Below are 13,748 nucleotides of genomic sequence, written 5' to 3'. Positions count from 1 at the left end.
GGGTAAAGAGGGTAAATCTAGTAAAGGAAACAGAGTTGGCCAGAAAAGGAGAAAAAAAAAAACAGGCATATAATGTATCACTGAAGATAAGAGGAAAGTGTTTCAAGAAAGGGTGAGTGGTCCACTGTGACCAAGCAGTGAAGAGAGAAATTAAAATGAGCAAAAAATAAACCTCTGATTTAGTGACCTGCAGGTCACAGGTACCCTTCTGAGAACTGCTTTGGTGAAATGACAAAGTAGGTTTCAGACTGGAGCTAACTGAGAAGAAAGTGGAAGCAATGGAGACATACTATAAACAACCACGAACAAGTGTAGCCCTAAGGAAAAAAAGAGAGCTCAATGAGAAGGAAGGGATGTGATATTGAGGGAGAATTTTATTAAAAGCAAGTGTGTTTAAATATCAAAGAAATGGAGCAGGTAGAGGGAAGAAGTTGAAGATTCATGACAGAAGGGGTAAGAATGATTTGAATAGGCAGGAGAAGATATGATCCAGAGCACAACGAGCAGGGTTAGCTCAGTCAGATGGGGCATCTCATCTACTCTAAGAAGAGGGGGTGGAAAGGAACCATACAGACACACATGCATTTGGAAATTTGGTCACAGTATGTGCAGACAGTTGCTCCCCAGCAGCTTCAAGTTTCTTTATGAAAGAGAAGGCAAGGTCATCTGATAAGACTGAAAGGCTGGCTTAACTCCGATTTCCAGCATGAAAGCCAGTGCCTTGGACACAGATATTTAATAAATATATTTAATGAATTAAATAAAAGCAAACAGCCCTGGCCAGTTTGGCTCAGTGGTTAGAGTGTCGGCCTGCGGTCCAGAGAGAGCCGGGTTCGATTCCTGCTAAGGGCACGTACCTCAGTTGCAGTTTGTCCCTGGCCCTGGTTGGGTCGTGCAGGTGGCAACCACTTGATGTGTCCCTTTCACGTCGATGTTTCTCTCTCTCTCTCTCTCCCTCCCACTCTATCTGAACAAAATATCGAAAAATGTCCTCAGGTAAGGATTAAAAATAAATAAATAAAAGCAGTTTCCTTAATTCAGTTGTCCATTAGAATCAATACTCAACTTTCTCCAAATTAGCCACTAGGGGGCATTACTGCTGCCAATCTTTCCCCCTAAATCTTTCAACACCATGAAACAGAAAATTACAGAGCAGTGTATGCCATAATGTTTTTTTAACAGTGTAAAATTTTTATATTTAGAATTAGCCAGCTAGATTCAGTTTAGATAATCCCAATTTTGTTGGCAACACCCAAATCATTATAGTCAGGAGCCAGTCAAACACAGATACGCCTTCTCTCCATCAGGCCTGATCAGGGTGTTGACTGACCTTGGCCACGTCAACGTCATAGAGCTTCTTCCGCACCTGTTTGATCTGGTGCTTGTTGGCTTAGATATCCACAATGAACACTCGGAAGTGTTGACTCGAAAGTCAGGGGGAACTTGATGATGGCAGAATGGTCAAGCTTGTTTCTCCTGGGGGTGCTCTTCCAAGGATATTCAGGCTGCCTTCAGAGCCGCAGTGCCTTTGGTGCAGAAAGGTGGGTGCCATATGGATCTTTTTTTGTATGGCTGTGGATGCTTTTCAGCACTCGCTTACTTTAATTACAAAACCTTTGCTTTGGCTTTGAGGAGCAGGGGCTTCCTTCTTTACTTTCGAAGCCATCTTTGTGAAAAGGCCATAAAATATGTATTTCCTCATGAAAATATGGTGTCAGCTTTATATACATGTATATGTGTGTGTGTGCACATGTACATGTGTGTGCGTAAGCGCACACACACACTGCAGCGGGATGGGAGCCTCCCACTGCAATCAAATCATGACACCCCAGAGCAGCCGTTCTCAACTTGTGGGTTGCTACCCCTTTGGGGGCCGAACGACCCTTTCACAGGGGTCGCCTGAGACCATCGGAAAACACATTTCCAATGGCGATTCGTAACAGTAACAAAATTACAGTTACAAAGTAGCAACAAAAATAATTTTATGGTTGGGGGTCACCACAACATGAGGAACTGTATTAAAGGGTCGCGGCATTAGGAAGGTTGAGAACCACTGCTCCAGAGGCAATACTCACCGTTTTGCAGAGGTCATTTTTTTGTAATTCCTTCAGTGCACACAGCAAATACTGAATAGACCTTTTACATTTTCTTATGACTAATAAATTACAAAAGGCAGATTAAAAAATCCCTAAAGCTAATCCTTGGTAACATTTGCCATAGCTTCTTTCAAACTATTTTCCCCCTATACCTACCATCTCTCCCAATTAAATAAGAGGTAGGTTTGTTAGCTTAATTTTAAATAGTTGTGATCTAGTTTATAAACCACTCCCTCCCATTATTTCAGATGCTTGATACATTCTTTTTTTTTAATCCTCACCCGAGGATATTTTTCCATTTTTTTGTACAGATAGAGTGGGAGGGAGAGAGAGGAAGGGAGAGAGAGAGAGAGAAACATCGACGTGAAGGGACACATCGAGTGGCTGCCACCCGCACGACCAACCAGGGCCGGGGACAAACTGCAACCGAAGTACGTGCCCTTAGCGGGAACCGAACCCGGGTCTCTCCGGACCGCAGGCCGACACTCTAACCGCTGAGCCAAACTGGCCAGGGCTTGATACATTCTTATAATGAAGATTTATCAATCTATAATACCACATGGCTATTCTATATACACCAGAATAAGCAGCTACTTTGGTGTGTGTGTTTGGCAATGGGACTGGAAAATACTTCTTTCCTAGTTTGGTTCTAATGAACTCGGGCTTCTAATGAACAGAGGGAACTGGCAGAATTCAAATTTAAAACACAGTGTAGAATTTTCAATACCCAAACAGAAAAGATGTAAAAGCAGACAGTTCTTTGAGAGTTTATGGTTACACAGATCAGCTCAGTTTCAGCTAAGGGAACTGAACTTCCAAAGCAGGGGAGACTTCCAGTCATACCAGTGGAACACATCACACCCTAGCCTAAGAAAAGCTGTCAGTTTGGTCAGATGCCTTATAGGCTGGAGCTGCTAGGAAGATAAGAAGGAGACTGAGGTCACTGTATGACTCTATGGTGTCAAGTATGTACAGGCATACCTCGGAGATAATGCAGGTTTGGTTGCAGACCACTACAATTAAAAGAGTATTGCAATAAAGTGAGTTTCACAATAAAGGGAGATATAATCTTTTTGCTAGTGGAGGATCTTGCCTTCCATTTGTAAAACAAAAAAAAAAACAAAATGCAACACCTGTGTGGCATAGAAAAGTGAAGCACAGTAAAATGAGGTATGTCTGTACTTCAAATGGGTGAAAAAGGTGCTTAAACCAAAAGCCAAAAACTTGTTTTTTTGTTTTTTTTTTAACAAACATACTCAATAAGTGGGTCATAAGGAGAGCCTGGGTGATAGAGCTGAAGTAGTCATCAGTCAAATGTAGATACAGTATCAAATTGATTGTGAACTGTTTCAAAAACAAAGTTTCAAGGTTCTTTAGGTCAGTGTTCTAATTTGACAATTAAGAGTCACATTTTTACTGGATACTCTATTCCACTAGCTGGTATGGTATTCCACTTTTATTGATAGGTATTTTTGGCGGCGGGGGAGAGGGTGGTTAGTCCTCACCCAAGGATATTTTTTTCCATTGATTTTCAGAGAGAGGGGAAGGAGGGCTGAGAGAGAGAAAGAGAAACATCGATTTGACTGGTTGCCTCCTGCACGACTGGTACCTGGATGGAATCTGCAACCCAGGAACGTGCCCTTGACCAGGAATTGAACCTGAGACCCTCCAGTGAGTGGGCGGACGCTCTAACCACTGACCCACCAGCCAGGGCTTATTGATAGCTTTCAGAGGCTCTTTGGGGCGAAAGATTTTTGTTTTTTATATTGATGAATACAATAATAGCAAATTCCTCTCCCTTCACCTATTATAAAAATTAACCTTTCCTAATGAACTGATACCACCTTGAAGGACAGGAAAGTTTCTTTCTTTGTCATTGTAATTCTTTGGCTACATGGGCATCCCTGAAAATCAGCTTTAAAACTGAGATGAACACTTTGTTACCACATCCCTACTGTATTTTAAATCTGTCTTCTTTCAAAAGTCCTTTGCTAAATCCTTAGTTTGTTCCCAGCACATGATCTAAATAAGAGCCTGATTTCATTTACATACACACACACTTGCACTCCCCAACAACAACACTTCCTTTAAAAAACAGAATGTCACTTCCTCAATCCAGAGGCCAGAAGTCCTTTGGTTCTGATCTGGGGAGCCAAGACAGGAAACTCTGGTAAGCTTCTGCCTCCCCCCACCCGGCGAGGACTGGTGCAGCTGACAGAGGGCAGGGTCTGTTCAGAGCTCCCTTGATGCACTGCAGCTGGAAGGCAACAGCTCACTTCCACGCTGCGGGAATGATCCCAGAGTCCCGCACCAGTAGTCAGTTTAACAAGGGCATTTCATAGGAAGTGACAAGGAAGGGATGAAAGACCTTGACACCTTTTAGCGACCTTACTTCTATTTCCAAACTCCTGCGAATAGCCCGGGGCTGATTTCTGCCAAATCCCAGTAATTGGCACCAGCTTGTACTTTGACCCCACCAGGCCAGGCATCTTCTAGTTTTGGGGTACGTGAGAGCCAGACCTCCTCACCACTCAAGGCCAGGCTGGACCACTTATCCCCTGATGTTGCTAGTTTCTCACCTAGAAGGGAGAGGTTGTCCCAGCAATTTCAGTAAACACTGTCGGTTAGCACCACCTGGCAACTGAGAACCTTGATCTCTCCGGATCCCAGGGCGGTACAACAGAAAACCCGGGCCAGTTATATCAAACCAAACTGCAGTGTCACCCTCGAGGGCTGGCGTGGGGGAATGTATGTGAGAGACATACAGAATAAAGGGAAAGAAGGGGGACAAACGAATGAGTCACTTAATACAAGGGCTGCACATGCCGCTGACGCTGCCCGTGATGCAGAGGCTGTGGACTGGAAGGAAACAGGCGGCCACCCGGAGGGGCGGGCAGAGAAAGGGAAGGGGGAAAGGGTGTGTGGCGCCTCGCCCTTTGTGGGGCCGCGCGGCCGGGCCCCGGAGCCCATGCCCCCCCTTTCCCGCCCACTCCCCAATCCTGCAAGCGGAAGTCGCTCGGTGTTACTATGGTCCCCCAGCCCCGGGAACCAACTCTGTAGCTCTCCAAAAACAATCAATACAAACTTCAATACTGTGTGTAGTTTACAGGGAGGCTGACTGGTGAGGCGCCGCGCCCGCCCGCCCGACCGAGAACGAACCGCAGCCTCCACCTGCCGGGCGCCCGCCCCGCCCCTCGGCGGCGCACCTGTGACAGGTGTGCAGGTGCCCCACACAGACCCGAGTCTCGGGGCGCACCAGCCGCTCCTTGTCCCCAGGAGGTCGGGGGCCCGCCCTCAAGGTCCGCGCGGTCCCTCCCGGAGCCCCCAGCCCCCCGGCAGGCCGCGGTGCGCCCCTAGCCCGTGCCCTCCGCGGCCGCGCCCGTTGACCGCCCGCACTCACATAGCGCCTCAACTTCTTCTCGGGGGGCGATTTTCTCAGCCAGCCGGTGCACACAACGTCGCCGCCGCCGCTCATGATGCCGGCCGCCTGGAGCCCGCCGCGGGGTCGGACGGACAAGGGCGCGGGCGCGAGCTGCTGGGGCAGCTGGCCGGCTGTGCGCAGCTCGCGAGGGAGGGGAGGGGCCGGAGCGGCCGGCGGCTGCGGGGCGAGGACGAGGCGGCGCGGACCCGGCTGCCGCGCGCGCGCGCGCGCCCTCCCTCCCCGCGCGCGCACTCGCAGCCCCGCCGCGGTGGGGGCGCCATAGCAGGAAGGGCGGTGCGCGCGCGCCACGCCCACAGCCCGCCGCGCCCCCCAGCCGGCCGCCTTCAAAGACGCAAACACTGTCTGGCGTTTTTGGACCGGGCAGGCCGGCGGTTCGCGAGGACGCCGAAGCCGGCCGCGCCCCCCCCCCCCCATTTGCTTTATTCCCAAGCCTCCAACAGCACGCGGGGGTGGCAGCCGCGTCCCTGGTGGGAGTGGGGGTGGGGTGAAGGGAAGGGGCTGCACGCCCTTGATCGCGAATCGATTTTACACAGAGGGTCGTCAGGAAGGGACCCGAGGGCTGCTCGAGTTTCCTATCCATTCCCAGAGTTTCAGGTTTCATGGGGTCAGGTTCTGGCTGAAATTAGTGATCCACTTCCCAGCAAGAGTTTATTTAACTCTCACACCCCCTTGGCGGGAGAAGGAAAGAAGACAAGACTAATAGGTGCTGGGCGCTCGCACATTCCTTGTTTACATGATTGTCCTGACGAGTCTACAATTGGGCGGGCAGTATTATTCCCATTTTACAAATAGTTTAAAGTCCCAAAGCCTGACCGATGCACAGCCGAGTTTCTAATTTCGGGGGTGGGGGTGGAGGTGGTCCTGCTCATCTGCTTTTTAAAGTGGGGAAGCGGTTTTAATGTGTGCAGATCAACTTGGGGGCCTCTTATTTACCAGGAAATAAAGTCCAGCTGGTTCTTTCGCTGCCTTTAGGAAACACAGTCCAGTAAAGGAAAATCCATGATTGGCGGAATCACAGAAGTAAAAATGAGTCAGTGTATTTCATAGTAAATTGGAAGGTGGGGTCAAAGTTCCCCAGCGTTCCTATCATCCACACGGATTGTGATGAGACCTTTCTGGCGTTCACGTGAAAATTCGGTATAATGGTACTTCTCACTGCATCGTGGTGAGGTTTGTCTGAGATGAAGTCTGTGGAAGCACACACTAGACAATCCCAGTTTCAGAGGAAGGGTGGAGGGGAAAAATTCTTTGGTAGGGGCTCTTTTCCACTCACAAAGTACCCTTACAAGCAATTTTAAAAGGTAGGTCCTCCCCTCAACTTTGAGAAGTGGAGAGTAACCCCCTATTTCCATAAGGAACTGTGCTGCCAGTAGCTGAGTGGGAAAAACAGCATATTGCACTCCCCATACAATTTTAGACTAAGGCTATTTTGTTCACTTCCCCATCTTTTTGCAGCAAGTTGTTCAAGCAGTTGGACATCCTGCTGGTTTTACAGATCTTGGTTGGGTTGGAAAAAGTTCACTTTCAATCCGTTTGTAAAAGCTAATCATTTACTATATATCACAGAAGCCCCTCTAAACACTCTGGGAGGTTTAGATCAGCTTCCCTGGACCCAACATTTCACTGACTTTCTTCACTATTCAGTGTGCTGCTGGACTGAATGTAAAGCTAGAACTATCAGGCTATAGCTGACACCAGAGCTCCCCTAGTCTTCCAATTTAGGGATCCTCAAGCCACATACAAGGGCCACCACCAAAATTATGGCCATTTTAACCTCTGGCTTTAAGTACCCTAAAAATCTGTGGGGCAAGTATCAAAATACTCGTCTGCCAAATCAATCTGGAGGCAGTGACTCTCCACCAAGATACAGCAACTTCTGACTTCATTCACATCTGCCTCATGTTGTCAGGTCCCAGGGATTGCAGACTCCGAGAGATCAGCATGGTTTGTTTGCAGCTACCCTAACTTTCTTATGACTAGGCTGCCAGCACCCAGCTCAGGCTGCACATGGGAAGCAGGGCTGCTGCTGAAGTCCCTGGCTGCACCCTGGTGTGGCTCCAGTCTTTTGAGCCTGAGGTCCTTGCCAAGCCTGGAAACAGGCCTCGGACAGAACGTTCCTGTCTTCCTGTCTGGGCCTTTACTAAGTCTAAGTCCTCTCCACTCCCTGCTGGAGGATGGGGTGGGGGTGGGGGGGAGTGAGTGAGGGAGTGTGTGTGTGTGTGTGTGTGTGTGTGTGTGTGTGTGTATGTTTCAATGCTCCCTGCTTTGACTGGGGAGAAATGGAAAACAAATTGAGTGATTTATTTACATGAAACTAAGCGCCATCTATCGGAATCAGTTGGGATAACGCCCCCACCCCCAACCTGCGAGGACATGCACCACTAGTCCATAATTTAGGCAATTTTGATTAAAGACCACGGGCATTTCCTGGAGGAATTAATGGCCGGCTGCAAGGAGGACTTTGGGTCATTAATTCTATACTCATTAAATTCTCAGGAAATGACCATCTCATGGGGGAGGGTTTCTCTGGAGGGAGCATTGCCGAGATTAGAGAAATGAACACCTGGGAGGGAAGCATGGGCACCACGTTTTGCTCCCCCACTCCCAAAGCCTGGGTTCTAAAGGGTGCACTGTGGCTTCGAGTTTCGTCAGCGACAGCCTGCATCCGTGCCTGTCTGGGAGTTGAGAGTTTGTGGCCAGCAGCAGGTGCATGGCTGGTGGAACACTCCCAGGAACCGGTTGGAAGGGCTGGAAGGAGAGCTGTCCTCAACTGCACACCAGGCTGGTGTGATTAATACCACCCACGCCAGGCTTGACGTCAGTGATTGGACTGGGGGTGGGGATGGATGTTTGTGTCCTAGTCCTTCTGCCTTTTCTCCCCTTCAGTCTAATTGACAGGTTAATTTCAGAGCTGAGTGCTGCTTGCCAAGGTCAGTGTGGCCAGCTGAGCCACCTCGGCTTGGTGGCTTTCATGACACGTGTCTCTCAGGCATATTGAGGTTTGCACTTCTTTAACCCCTTTCTGCTTTGAGACCATTTGGTTCCCTCCCCCAAATTACTGCGACCTACTCAAATCAACTCTTGGCATCCGATTGGGATGGAGATCTGGAAGAGGGTTTGGGGTGCGGTTGAAGATCAAATTGGGTTCCCTCCCTGTCTGTGGCTGCTAACACTTACTGACATTACTCCCAGTGGGAGACACTTTGGAAATAAACTTTCTTAAAGAGAAAAGGTTGAGCAAGTCCAGCTTCCAAATATTCCTTTGTGAAGAACCAGAGCCTGTACTAACTGCTTTGGGGCAGTTATACTCCGGGGACATTTCTACAGACACCAGTGGGGGTGGTGACATCAATGTTCACAGATCATGCCACAAAACTGGTTTTCATATTCTCCTAAGAACAGACTGTCAAGGTCCCTGGGAAAGTGCCTTACGTGCTCCAAACCGTACTTTGCATGCTGGCCACTTCCTTCACAGGGAGAAGTCCTGCCTTGACTTAGATCTTGAAAATCCATCAAGACCCAGTTCCCTAAAACTCACCATCCCCACTCCTCAGCAGAGTTGTTCATTCTTAGGTTCACACTGCACCCTTCTAAATTGGGTTTTCACACTATAATGTAGATATTTGTTTCCCTAGAGCCTCCTAGCATGGTGCCAGGCACACAGATGCTGATCAAATGTCTATTGGAAGAGGAACCAATACTTAAAGGATAACGAGAGCTATGGACTCCTGGAGCATCCAGAACTCTCTGATCCAACCATCCCCCAAGAATAGTATCCTTATAAGCAGCTGGAGTGTTTAGACCCACAGGGACTGGCCTGGTGGGATGGGCAGAGCAGGTGGAGGTAATCCTAGGCAGTTTCACTTTAAATACTGGTTGAAACCCTTGGATAGTTTAAAAAACAATGGCTCCTTAGCCCTTTGACTTCTACCCCCAGGATCTACAGAGCTAACTGTTAACCCTTGGTCTCCAAACCCTGACACTTGTATGGACTCGTATACCCTCTTCTCTGGGACTAAGATTGAAACCATTTATAGTTTATCTGATAGCTGGTTTCACTGTGGCAGTCCTAGAGGAGCTCTAGCACTGAACCCCTTGTACCCACATACAATACTAGCAAAGCTGGAGAAATCAAGTCCCCTGACTCAAAGTGGGTTTCATCCAACAGCTGGCCAGAAGTAGCATTTTCTTCTGCACTGAATGAATGCTCAGCGGCTCTGCACATTCACTAGTCTTTGTTTTGCTGGGGATCCTAGGACCACAGGAGGCCATCTCATTTAACTCTCTAATTCTACCATAATTGTACAAATGCTTGTCTGACTCATACAGCCAGTGACGTGCTTGTAAATGTTTAAAAACTGGCTGGCTGGTGGTGGTAGCCTTGATTTGTAGTATGTGACAAATTTTGTGGTAGAAGTATTACTCTCTCTCTACCCCTCCCTTGAGCAATTTCAGGCTATCAACTTCATGTGTTTGAATACACAGCCAAGAGATACACAGTTATTTAGTATTTCCATTATAAAGATGAAATAGACATAAATAACACCAAGAGCAGAGATAATAGCAAAATGTACTAAAATGATTAGTAACTGATGAATTTTGATTTATCCCCTTTGTTTTCAATATAACTTAAAGTCAGTGTTTTTAAAGTGTACAATTCAGTGGTTTTTAGTATATTCACCAAATTGCGCAGCTATCATTGCTATGGACTTTTAGAACATTTTCATTACCTCAAAAAGAAACTCCATATCTATTAGCAGTGACCCCTCATTCCTCCAACCCTAACCCCTGGCAACTACTAATTTTTCTGTCTCTATGGATTTGCCAATTCTGGATAGTTCATATAATCATACACTATGTGATTTCTTGTGTTTGCCTGCTTTCACTGTGTATAATGTTTTCAAGGTTCGTCCATTTGACATGTCAGTGTTTCATTCTTCTCTATGGCTGAGTAATTTCATTGTGTGGATAAAATGATCAGTTGATGGGCATTTCAGTTGTTTCCACTTTGTGGCTATTATGAATAATGCTAATGTGAACATTCATGCACACATTTTTGTGTGAACCTACATTTTCAATACTCTTGGGTATGTACTTAGGAGTCAATTGCTGGATCATACTGTGACTTTGTGTTTTTTTCTTTTTATGTAACAGTTTCCCACAGTGGTTACATTTCTACCAGCAATGTGTGAGGGCTCCAATCTGTCCACATCTTCTCCAATACTTGTTATTTTTCTTTAAAAAAAAAAAAATGTTAATTTTAATAATGTATTTTTAAAAACGATCAGCTTGCAAACTTTTTCACAATTTACCAATCCCCTCTCCTAGGTTGGTAGGAGCCAGCCCTAGCACACCACTGTGTAACAGCCTACCACAGAAAACCCATCATCCTTCTCTGCAGTCAGTTCCACTTCTTTCTGCTGACAAGAGCAATACTCAACAGATTTGAATTTCCTTCTTCTTACATCCTTCCTACAGAAACCAAAACAGAAGGTCTCAGGTTTTCTTCTCTTTTGGGAGTAAGACGATTTTTGATTCTGGAGAATCACAGATTTTCAGCTCTCACTGAGCACTCTGGGCAGAACACAATGTTTCCCTCCTACATTTGTGTTGAGAAACAAAAATTAAACCCAAAATGTATCATCCTGACACCCAGATGTATCTTCTGGACAAGCTCTCAAGCAGTTGCTTCAACAGGGCAAACAGCTGTGGTCTGTTTCAACATAATTTGATGTAATCAGGGTTAATTTTGATGATGCTGTAACTCTGAAGACTGTTTTTTAACTGAATTACTGTTGGGTCAACAATCATGTGGCATTACATTTAGTGGCCGAAACAAAAGCCAGAATTAAAACAGCTTCCCCCACCCCCCTTCTAAATGACAGCCCCATTGGGATTAGAAGTTATGAGGCACATTTAACACAATTAACTAAAAAAGGAAAGTAGTTGCAGTCAAATTGCACGCAAGCTTCTTCAAGGTCCAGAGTGTCCACTCAAAAAAGAGCTGGAAACGTATTTGTTGTTGTTGTTTTCTTTTCCTAGAGTGGTTAGAAATAGGCTGGCCGCAATCATTTATAACTTAATATTTTCATAACATTCTAGCGAGAAGCCCTAATATTTTCCCTGAAATTTGCCTGAACCAAATGATTTTAGCAGTCCTCAGCTCCCAGTACTTCCCATGTATGTTTTCGAAATGAGGACTACCTTCAGGGCGTGGCATGCCGGGCGAATGAATGTGCTATGCGAGGTTCTACACATTTGCAACTGTTTCTGATGAGCGAAGTCCTTTATTTTACTTGGACAGATTTGGTCCTCATTGTTTATGGCCAGCCCAACAGCAGGGTCTGGGCTGCTCTAGGAACATACTCTCTAGTTTCTGCGAGTTTTCAGTTTTGGCTCGTCTGAAACACAGCGAAGGCCCCTGACAAAGCCATTCTTATCCAGTTCTGGAAAGCAGAATCTTCAAAAATGGATGTCTTGGGAAGCTGCCAAATGTGTTGGTTCTTCAAAAAATCTCTAATCCACTTTTGTGATTCGCAAAAGGTCTGATATGTGCCCAATCCCCTCTGCAAATAAGCCTCCATTCATATGTTTTCTGTTTTTTGGGGGGGACTTAAGGGATCATGACACTTGAAAATCAAACAAGTCACTCACCCTATTGTATCTTGTTTATCAGGAATTCCTCATCTAAATAATTTCCTGATTCACATATTCTGGGATAATTCATGGCTGCAAATAACAGGTGATATGATTTAAAAAAAAAAAAAAAAGTAATGCGAATTCCTTCCATGATCCAGATAGTGTGTTAATACCTTTTTAGTTACAAAAGCAGATATACATTTTAAATTCACTTAAGCCCAAACAGGGAATTTACTGGTAAGAAAATGAGGTGTATCTCATGGAACCCAAGAAAAAGTTGAATAATCTGGCCTCAGGAAGGGTATCAACCAAGGACTAAATATAGCAAAAACTAGGTAGCCAGTTTGTGTATCTCTTTCTCTCTCGCATGGTGATGTGGTTTTCACGTCTGAGCATTTGCCTTCCTTTCTCTCTGAAGATTGCTTTCTCGGTCTCTTCAGGTACAGAGCTGTCTTGCATTTACTAAGTTTACATGTTTCCGGTTCAAACAAGTTGTCTCTAGTATTCTTTTTTTTTTATTCCTCACCTGAGGGTATTTTTTCCATTGATTTTTTTTAGATAGAGTAGAAGAGAAGGAGGGAGGGAGGGAAGGAGAGAAAGAGAGAAACATCCATTGAAAGAGACACATCAATTGAAAGAGACACATCAATTGGCTACCTCCTGCTCGACCGACCGTGACCAGGGCTGGGGGTGGAACCTGCTACTCAGTTACATGCCCTTGACCAGGAATGAACCTGTGACCCTTTGGTAAGTGGGCTGACACTCTAACCGCTGAGCCAAATCGGCCAGGGCTGAGTCTCTAGTATTCTTAATCCCTGTTTTCCAACAGAAAAATAAGACCTTTCCATTTTGGGCTGGGTGCCCACCCCTACTCATCAGCAAGGGAAGCTCATGTCCCAAGTGTCTGCTGAGGATGCACTGGATAGGAGAGGGGAGGGGGAATTCTTAGAGCAGGAATGGTTTTGATAACTAAGTAGCCACTTGGAAGGTGTTTAATAGAGACATGAAAACCAGTGTTGTTCTTTTGGGACATACTGAGTATCTATCATTTGAAAATTTGAAAACACTTAGAAAGGCATATATTTCTATTCAAATATAAAACATACTTATATTGAAATATATGTCACTTATGAGAGATTATGTACTTTTTTTTTTATCCTCACCCGAGGATATTTTTCCATTTTTTGTACAGATAGACTGGGAGAGAGAGAGAGGAAGGGAGAGAGAGAGAGAAACATCGACGTGAAGGGACACATCGAGTGGCTGCCACCCGTGCGACCAACCAGGGCCGGGGACAAACTGCAACCGAAGTACGTGCCCTTAGTGGGAACCGAACCCGGGTCTCTCCGGACCGCAGGCCGACGCTCTAACCGCTGAGCCAAACTGGCCAGGGCTGTACTTTTAAAAAATGTGTTTTTATTGATATTTTTTTTAGAAACATCAATGTAAGAGAGAAACATTGATCAGCTGCCTCCTGCACGCCGCCTACTGGGGATTGAGCCCACAACCTGGGCCTGTGCTCTGACCAGGAATCAAACCAGGACCCCTCAGTCCATGGGACAACACTCAAT

The 13,748-nt window shown here is 46.2% G+C and overlaps 1 protein-coding gene across 2 annotated transcripts in view; it reads right to left on the bottom strand.

Moving 5' to 3' along the window:
• The window catches only part of GAB2 (GRB2 associated binding protein 2), a 184,481-nt gene extending 178,893 nt beyond the window's left edge, over nucleotides 1-5,588 (bottom strand). Inside the window, exon 1 of one of the 2 annotated variants that reach the window (XM_036258818.1) lies at nucleotides 5,497-5,588. In XM_036258818.1, the coding sequence (XP_036114711.1) occupies nucleotides 5,497-5,571 (75 nt within the window). In that variant the 5' untranslated portion in view covers nucleotides 5,572-5,588. The remainder of the gene's footprint in view (nucleotides 1-5,496) is intronic. The other variant, XM_036258819.1, reaches the window with a different exon arrangement.
• Nucleotides 5,589-13,748: the final 8,160 nt, after the last annotated feature.

The sequence above is a fragment of the Molossus molossus genome, unplaced genomic scaffold (assembly GCF_014108415.1).
Source record: "Molossus molossus isolate mMolMol1 unplaced genomic scaffold, mMolMol1.p scaffold_m16_p_13, whole genome shotgun sequence".
NCBI classification, from domain to species: Eukaryota; Metazoa; Chordata; class Mammalia; order Chiroptera; family Molossidae; genus Molossus; species Molossus molossus.
Note: the sequence above shows the minus strand (reverse complement) of the source record. Positions and strands in the feature narration are given on the sequence as shown.